We start from the raw sequence: 9,855 nt of genomic DNA, 5'->3' as shown, positions 1-9,855 counted from the left end.
AATAATTTATAAATTTAATCTATATATGCTTTTTTTTGTTGAGAAATTGTACTCAAATTATGTTCTCTGTCACAAGAGTTGATATTTTTTGGTGTTATAATAGCAAATTTATCCATAATTTATTAAACTATTTTAATTAGTTTTCATCAAGTTTTTTTTTTTAATTTACAAAATATCCAAATAGCAAAATTTATCAATTTTTATCAACAAAATAAAAAAATGACAATAACTAAAAATACTAGTTGTAGTCTATCCACCTTTTCGATTTTTCATGAGTAAATCAAGTCCATAAGCCTAAAAAATTAAGTTAATATAGTTATTACATAATATTATAAAGATATAAATAAAATTAATTATAAAAATAAAATTTAAAAGAGAAGATAACAAAATTACCACAAAAGTGGCTACTATTTTCGTCCTTTACAATAAAATTGACTTTTATTTTATGAGTACCACCTTCTAAAAAAATATTACACCAATACCATATGCGCTGATGTCAGCGTATGACACTGACATCAGTGCGCGTCAGACCTACTGACGCAAATACAACTGCTCACATGAAGCTAACCCATAGTGCACCTGCTAACATGGTGTTTATTTTTTTTATTTTTTTTAAAATAATAAAATAATTTGTTTTAATTTTAATTTTAAATTTTTTTATTAAATTTAAAAAATATATAAATAATATTTTTTTTAAATATAATTTTATAAATTATATACCGGACACATTATTGATACATACCGAATATGGATCTGGTACATGAATAGTATATTTTTTATATATAAATTATGTATTATAGATTTATTAATTATATATAAAAATTATACATGCAATACATGTAATACAAATTTTGATATGTCGCAGAGATGTATTAAAATAGATATTGAAAAATATATTGAATAAAACTAAAAATAAAAGATGTATAAAAAAATATGAAAAATGGATTGAATGATCGAATATATCAAATATGTATCAAACATGTATAAAAAAAACATTAAATATATATCGGAGATGTATCAAACATGTATGAAACATGTATCGAAGAAATATCAAATACGTAACGAAGATATATCAAATATGTATAAACAATATATGTAATAAAAACTTTTAAAAACATAAAAAAAAATCTATCATGTATAAATTATGTATCAAATATGAAAAGTATATATATCATGTATAATTACGAGATGTATTAAATATGTATCAGAGATATATCCATTTTTTTTTAAAATATAATAAGAAACCGATAGAATTAGTCGGTTGATTTAATTAAATCGATAAAAAAATAAAAAAAAAATAACCGAACGATCTAAATTATATATCAGAGATGTATCAAATATGTATCGGAAATGTATCTTATATATATGTGTATATAATATATTTAAATATAACTAAAACAACAACCAACCAAACTCTTCTTCCTTTTCTTCTCTATCTTCTTAAACTTAAATATTTACTTTTTAGGAATATTCACCCAACTTTTCCTACCGTGTGAATCAAGCTAAAATTTTATTTTATTTAAATCAAACCCAACTAAAATTTTAAAATAATTAATTTTCAAATTAAACCGAACAGAACCGGTCGCTTTGGTTGATTTTTGTCCATTCCATTTGTTCTTTCAATTAGCTATGTAAAAAATCACAATATATTAACTATAGGTAATATATATTATATCTATATTATATATAAAAGTACGGATGGAAAGACAATCAAATATACTACCAAAAGCCAGCCTAATGCACTATTTTGACGGGCTCATGCCGGGTTTGGACGGGGCCAGTGACGGACGCATACTTTTTCTTGAGGGGGGTCCAAATTAAATAGATTTGATATTGTAAAAGTGTCGAACTTTTAAGTTTGAAGTCATTCCAACCATATCTTTTAGAATCACCCCATTTTAACCTCTTTTAAAAAATTATTTGTCAGTCATAGCTAATTTTAAATATAATCAGATTTTTGCCAACATGACAACCATTTGATGTAAATATATAAAAGTTCTTACTATCTTTAAAATAGACTATAATTGATATACATAACGGGTTAAATTCAGTGATTTTAAAGGTTTGGTTATGATTTACCTCAAATATAAATATTTGATATTTTAAAAAAATTAAGACAATTAAAAATATATGCAATAGAAAATTTTACTTTTAATAATTAATAGGTTTATATTAATGTATCATAATGTTGTTATTTTTTTGTATAGAATTTTCTCTTCTTATATAAAAACTATTGTTAATTTAAAATTTCTGCAAAACTATAATTAATAAATTATGTGTATTTGTTAGTTTTTAATACATGCAAACATTATGTGGTAATGTTTTTAATATGTCGTGGGTTTAATCAGATGAAAAAAGTATAGAGAAATTATAAGGGACAAAAAACTAAAAAAGAGTATATAATATTACAATGGGGCAATATACATGATAAATCCCTCAATCTAACTCATTGCTCACTAAAACCCTCTTATATGTAAATGTTTGTTTTATTTTAGGGGGGCCCAGTGTCCCCCTTGGCCACTAGCTACATCCGTCACTGGGGGGCTACGTTAATATTTTTATGTTATTAATTATATAAAAATACCTACTTCTCCAAAAAAATTTAACAAATAAATTTTTTTTGATTTAATTAATATTAATTATTAATAATTTTTTAAAATTTTATAAACGTAAAACAAATGCCCTTTATACGAAACAAAGTTGGTTCACAAAAAAAATTAAAAAAATTTCACTAAACAAATTCCGAAATCCGATCGTTCTTCAAGGAAAGAGCAGACCCGTATGGATCTGTTCACCTAATTAAATCCTAATTAACCATACTTAATCCTAATTTACTCTAGCTAAATCATCATCATAACATTCTAATTAAATCCTAAATAACCTAATCATTTCTGAATAAATAATAATTAACCGAATTAATAACCTCGTCTTCTTCCCTCTGCTACCTAATTTTCTTTTTAACCAGCAGCTGCTCTTCTCTGCCGCTGTTTTTTCGCCCGCTTTCTCCATCTCCATTGATAATTCTCCATCCCGCATGACTTTCACTACAACATAATGAAAAGAAAGCATGCAAATAACCAACTTGACACCCAACTCCCATCTGTCCACTAATTCTACCATCATTTTATAATGGCCACAAGATCTTTCATTTTTTTAGCCTTTGTACAAATTTTAGTTCCAAATTTAAAAGACACCCAATTTTCTCATATGCAATGAGGTCACCACCACTAATTGCAAGTGGCGATGATGACTCAAAAAAAAATCAAATACGAATCTTTAAAATAACCACGAGTTGCAAGATCCCAATGCTTATGTTCTTGACTAATTTCAACCCAGATCCCAATGCTTGTAGACCAATGCATTCGTGAGGGAGATGGGTATCTATAACCCAGATTTAAGTTCATCCAACCCACATCTGTTTGTTCGTATTCTCTGAAACAAACCCGGATCTGGATTCGTATAGGAGAAGACAGACAGCGACATGGCTTTTCACCGGAGTGGTGGCAGGAGCAGGACTTAATAAATTTTTTATTAGTTGTTTTAATAAAAATTTTAAAAATTAATTAAGTGTTAGGACTTATTTAAACGTTTTTAAAATTAAAAGACTTACTATTTGTATTTTTTTAAATAAAAAAAAGTATAATTTAATCCTTTTATTTAATTTTTTTCATGTTTTTATCCTCAAATTAATTAAATTGTCAAAAAAATTAAATTTGCGATACAGATGAAACATAAAAACCGAAAATAGGGTACAATTGAATTTTTTATTAAGTCGTGGTATAAATGAAAAAAAGTTATAAGGTGGGTGGTTTTTAAGTAATTAGGCCTTAATTTTATCAAGTATGAAAGTGATGATTTTACTTCTGGTACCATTTGGAATTTTGGGTAACATATTTTAGAAGAATAAGAGTGCCACTAATTCTATAGTCGTAGCTGAAACAATTATAGTCGAATTATATTTGGTATTTTATTCCTTAGGATTAGGTCCCTTAAATTTGATTTACAATTTTAAAGTGTTCGAGTTCAAACAAAGAGTAAGAGGAATGACTGTAGTTGTGGTGGTGAATAGATTATAATCCAAATGTATCATGTATAAAGTTTTTTATTCTTATTAATATTTCTATTTTCTGTTTTCTGTTTTTTCAAACTATTGTTTTAATATCATAATTTAAATTTTAGGCCAAACCCATTCCGGGGTCTCTCTACTCTTCACCTTTTTTTCATTAGGTCCTTATACTTCAATTTAACGTTTTCGTATCCCTGTACTTTCATTTTCGTTGTTATTATACCCCTACACGGATGGAATGCAGAGAGTGTGCTACACTCTCCGTTAACTAATAAAAGTTCCGTTAAATAATAAAACTTCTGTTAACTAATGACATGTCACCATTAATTTTAAAAATAAAAAACAATTTGAAGGACCGAAATTGTTATTTAACCACCTCAATAAATCCACATAGTCCACGTCATATCATCTTCTCTAAATAAACCCTATCCCAAATTCTTCAAATTCAATTGTGGCTCCTAGATTTTTTGGTTTATAGTTTTGTTTTTAATTTTACATGCTCGTTGAAGGCTTAAAGCAAGTAGATCCAGAATTAGTAAGTTGAACCAAATGGTAAAGAGAGAAGACGATAACGACCAGTACTTTTGAATCGGAAATGGCGAGTGCGAATAAAGAGGAGCTGCAGCTGCTGGGTAAGAACAAGAGTTGCTGTCGGAAAAGACAGAGACATTTCTGTTGATGACGAACAGTTTGCTTCTTCTGCCGGCGAGCTATTGGCCGTCGTTTGTTGGAGATTGCTGGTTGAAGAAGAAACCACAGCTGCCGCAGGTGAAGACAAAGTCGCAAAATAGCTTGTCGGAAGCTGCAGATCGCCGTTAATACCGCTGCGAAGAAGAAGTATTGATGTCCGGAAAATAAAAATGGGTGGCGGTGGTTGTGATTTTTTAGGAATAGAGTTAGGTTTTATAGTTTTCATTTTTTATTGAAATGATGTGTGATTAATAAAGTTAGAAAGTGATTCTTATTAATTTCTTGTGTAATTCTGGTTTTGAACTGCAAATTTGATAAAAAGATAAGGTCAGATACGGTTTGGAAAGTTGAACAATAGAAAGAGGAAGAAGATGGAAAATTTATTGTTTTGCCATTAATTTTAGTTAATATTACAATTTAATTTTTAAGTTAAGATTTTGAATGAATAAGCCCTTAATTTATGTCACCTAGACATTATTTAATGTCATCAATTTTTTTCACTCTCAATAACAGAGAGTGAGAACCACTCTCTCTATTCCATCCATCGAGGGACGTACTGACTAAAAATATTTAAGTAGAGGGACATATAAATAACAAATTGAAGTAGAAGGACCTATTGAAAAAATAGTGAAGAGTAGAGGGACCTGAAGATGGGTTTGGCTTAAATTTTATTAATTTTAAATAATAAAATTACTACTACTATACAACATTAACATTAGTTTTAGAATATATAGTATTGATTGATTAAAATTAGTAATTAATCAAATATTAATTGCATACTCATTTGTTCCCGTCCTTTTTATGGGTCAAATTAGCTGGAGAAGAAAATGAATGCAGGCGTCTGAAAATTAAATAAATTAGAAAGAAAAGGTCATGTGATTATCGATTGAAGCAAATGGCAGATAATTGAATTGAAGGGATTTTTATGACAAAAAGCATTTGGGAAAAACAAATAATTAGGTTAACTTGTTCATGGGGAGGATACAGTTTTGGCTTCCAAGACACTCAACTACTTGCCTTTAAGTAATAAAATACAATTGAAACTCCATTTTCATTTCAATCTCACTTCATTACAACTCCCCAACAAAACCTTACAACAAAACCCTTCTCTAAATTCTTGTGTTGTAGTTCATACAAAAGCCAAGAACAATGTCAGATCATCTCTCTGAAGAACTTGTGGCGGAAATCCTGAAGAGATTATCAGTCAAATCTCTGCTCAAATGCAGAAGTGTCTGCAAATTATGGTACTCTCTAATCTCAAACCCTAGTTTCATTTCTCTTCACATAGCTCACACCACTCAAGCCAACAAACCTTACTTCCTTGTCCAGAAAAATCTAACATATCCTATGAAACCACAGTTCGTATTGCACAGTGATAATGAGTCCTTTAGTGAGTTTAAACAACTGGGTGACTATGGAAATGATGTAGACGTAGCCGGTTCGTGTCATGGTTTGGTTTGTTTGTCTGATGGAATGAATAATCGTCTGATTGTATGGAACCCGGCAATTGGAGAGTTTATTACAACTTCTTTAAGAGAGCATTGCAACGGCACTACTCACTTTGTTGGATTCGGGTTTGATAGCAAGAGCAGCGCCTACAAAGTTGTTAGGATTGCTTATATTGGTAAGGTTTTTAAACCCTTTGGACTCATCCAACCATTTGTTGAAATTTTTGAACTTAGCTCCAATGCTTGGAGGACCATTACTGTCAAGAATCTAAATTATGTTCTTTATGATACTGATTCTTGTGCTTATTTGAATGGTTCTGTTCATTGGGTAGCACAAATATACGGCGGGGTTGGTAGAAAAATGATGATAGCTTCCTTTGATTTGAGCAACGAAGTATTTGAAGAGTTGATGCTCCCTCATGCCCTAGTTGACTCGAGTGACCCTAGTGTTTCTTTATCGGTGTACTGCCAGTCATTAGCTCTAATACACTGTGAAGAACCGATATTTTATGACGAGTCTTACATGAGTTATACAAAATGTTCTATTTGGGTGATGAGAGAGTATGGTGCAGCAGAATCTTGGACAAAACAATTTTCTGTAGATTTACCAAATCCTGGAGCTTTACTGAGGGTGCTAAGCTTTCAACGGCATGGTGGAATTCTTATCGAGGATAGCAATAGTGAGATAGCTTCTTATGACCCCCGGACACAAAAGGTCACACCTCTTTGCTTCCATGGATACATCTTCGAAGTGCATTCTTACATGGAGAGCCTTGTTTTACTCAAGAACAGATACAGTTAGAAGGTCATAGCAAGAATAGAAGTGTAAGACTGGACCCGAGCTATCAATTCGTAACATGCTTTGCTCAAGTAGGTTTAACTTTATATATTTATGTCTTTTGTTTTTGCTGATCATGACACTATAAACAGCTAAATTAACCGTCTTTTTGATGAATATAATGATACCTATGTAACCGAAAATTTTGTATCGTTGATTCATGTTATGGTTTGATCTATGTACTGTCTTAATGAAAATTACAGTCTATCTATTTATTTGAGGGTGTGTGTGAAATGACTGCAAACTGATTATTGTCTATCTATTACGATTTTAAAAATGATACTACTCTTTTCTGCAAGTTGATGATGGTTCTAGATCATATTCATGTAGGAGACTATTGGTTGTTTCACAATTAAAAAATTTACTGTCCATGGCTTTGGTTCTCATTCTTGCTGGAATGAGCAATTTAAATGAGCTAATTGAGCAATTAAAAGAAATAATGGTTCTTGATGCATTAGTCCTCTCTGAAATTCTCCTTTTATTTTACTGTGTATGGCGGATCACTTGCTACATATATTATAGAAATTTGATAAGCAGAAGAAATGATGGTTATAGGGTGATTTTTTTCTTTTGAAAATTGAATATATATGGTTGAGAACAATCTTGGAACAGTGTAATTAAGGGAGAATCAGCTTTGGTACATATATGCACACTCTGTTTCTCATCAGTAACGTCTATGAGACGAGCAACAAATACATTACAGATTAGCTACATAGCATGGCTTATTCTCTGCATCCTTCTTTATCCCTACATGATAATTCAGAAATCAACAATGCGTTCTTGACATGGAACGATATATGAAAGCAGTGAGCAATTCGGTTTCAGGTAATTCATTTTCAAACTAATCTACATTGTCTAAACTTTTTTCATCCTTCTTTCAGTAACACGTTTAATTTGTTCCACGCCAGGGGTTCACTGCTTATGTTCATATCTACTATTCTCACTTTTATGGCTATTGGTGGGTTCCTGTCTTTTGTTGAGGAAATAATCACTTTGCTTCTATCTGATCTCGATTAATGATTAATTAGTCAACGAATTCATTTCATACTAAGGTATGTTCAACTACTATTGTATTTTAAATATTCATTTGTTTCCTTTTTATTAATGAACTCGAGATATTCCGGAGATGACTTCAATTCTAATTTAGCTTATGTAACCAAACTGAGTAATTGAACCAAACCAACAAATTTGGTTTGATGAAGTCTTTCTCCTAGCTAATCAGCTGGCTATTTGTTGTTTACTTTATCTTAAGTAATCGGATTAAAATCCCAAGTGATACTAAACTCTTGTTTGATATATTAACTTGGTAATTAAATTTCAATTTGTATCATAGTGGTACTGCAGATTTTATTTATATTTTAAGTTAAATTACTACAACTTCTTAAATCCAATAAGTAATGTGACAATCGGTGACAACTAGTATTGCCATGTAAGACGCAGTGTCGGACGACAGTTAATATGGCGACTTATGTGGCGAATGATGTAGCAACATATATTAAGAATAGGCTTCATCTATACCTCTATAGATCGGAGAGTGACAAGGTATCATTGAATGAAATGAAAATTGAATTTTGGTATCATTTTAATATGAACTGAAGTTTTGATACCAAACTAAAATATAGGACTAAAATTTAGTTTAAGTTGTGCTTTTAACCCGTAATTATATGCTGTTTAATTTTCTGCTGCTTGATAATTATATAGTGTTTTAGGATGAATGGTTTCCATCAGAATCCCTTGTATCATTTCCTGAAAACCATAAACAAGGATTTTAAAAAGGTAAAATATTTGTAATATTTTCTTAGTATTAAGATTCGTCATCCTTAGTCGAAAGTAATCAATCATCCAAATTGTAAGTATTTATGGTGTTGATGAAATCATCAGGATCCTGAACAGGGCTTAGCTGAAGAAGCAATGGCAACAGAGGAATCAACATCCTCATAAAATCATCTGGAATTTACAACAGGTTTTTAGCCAATATTGCTAGAATTTCAATGATGGTAAAATTGCATTTACTAAAAAGTTTAATCATCCATATATATCTCACATTTTTGACTTTTTTAATTTATGGCCAAAAAGATTAAAATTGTAATGTTAGCCTATATCTCAATTTCCAGTCGTATATTTTGGAAACATAGATGCTTCTCAAACCCTGAAATCGTATATTTATAACCTATTTATGTTACAGATAGTTTTGTTGGAAAACAATACAGCCGTCAAAACAAGAAGTAATTCCAGCTGTCAGATTTTTATTTTTGAGTTTTCCTTATTCATCTAGGACTCCTAGTTAAATAAGAAGTTTTATTAGTAGTTTCCTAAATAGTAGTTTCTTAATTAGTAGGATTCCTTATTGTAATAGGTTTCCTTCTTCTCTATTTAAGAGGGGATTATTATGAAATAAGATATCAAAAAGTTTTCAAAAAAAAAGTTTTCAATTCTAAAAACAGGGAGTTGGGTGTCTCTTTCAAACACCAAAACATATTATCAAAAATAGGCCGCTCGAAGAAAGGGAGTAACAAAGGAAATCGAGAAGGTTTCCCGGAGAACAGACCCGTGACGAGATCCTATTCGCGGGACCATATCAACTTGGTATCAAAGCCAATCGTCATGGGTGACAATAACCAGTTGAATACTAGAATGCAAGAGCTAGAACACAAGGTTTCAGAAACGCAACAAGATGTGTGTGACATAAAAGATAGCATTAGGGAGCTTCAAAAATTTATAGAATCTCAGGCCAGCATTAAGGGTAAAGAAACAGCCACGGCAACTACCAGCAGCAACAATAAAGACCCTTCGATGCAACAGGAAGACCGAGT

The 9,855-nt window shown here is 30.6% G+C and overlaps 1 protein-coding gene across 2 annotated transcripts; it reads left to right on the top strand.

The window, feature by feature from the left end:
- The first annotated feature begins 5,615 nt into the window (after positions 1 to 5,615).
- Positions 5,616 to 7,262, top strand: LOC126662326 (F-box protein CPR1-like). Of its 2 annotated transcripts, none has more exons than XM_050356274.2 (2): positions 5,616 to 6,000; positions 6,086 to 7,262. In XM_050356274.2, exons 1-2 carry the CDS (start codon positions 5,977 to 5,979, stop codon positions 7,004 to 7,006), a joined length of 945 nt encoding a protein of 314 aa, XP_050212231.1. In that variant the 5' UTR covers positions 5,616 to 5,976; the 3' UTR covers positions 7,007 to 7,262. The 2 variants fall into 2 exon arrangements, with proteins under 2 accessions (XP_050212231.1, XP_050212230.1); XM_050356273.2 differs by having other exon boundaries at positions 5,617 to 6,380; positions 6,537 to 7,262.
- The last annotated feature ends 2,593 nt before the right edge of the window (positions 7,263 to 9,855 follow it).

The sequence above is a fragment of the Mercurialis annua genome, linkage group LG8, assembly GCF_937616625.2.
Source record: "Mercurialis annua linkage group LG8, ddMerAnnu1.2, whole genome shotgun sequence".
Taxonomy (NCBI): Eukaryota; Viridiplantae; Streptophyta; class Magnoliopsida; order Malpighiales; family Euphorbiaceae; genus Mercurialis; species Mercurialis annua.
The sequence above is the reverse complement of the archived record's forward strand: the minus strand, read 5'-3'. Positions and strand labels throughout refer to the sequence as shown.

What these genes read in the sequence shown, in the direction of transcription:
- LOC126662326 (XM_050356274.2), top strand. Translation starts at nt 5,977, where the DNA reads ATGCAGAAGTGTCTGCAAATTATG. An exon ending in AGAAGTGTCTGCAAATTATG is followed by an intron (nt 6,001 to 6,085) that starts GTACTCTCTAAT and finishes TTCCTTGTCCAG; the next exon opens with AAAAATCTAACATATCCTAT.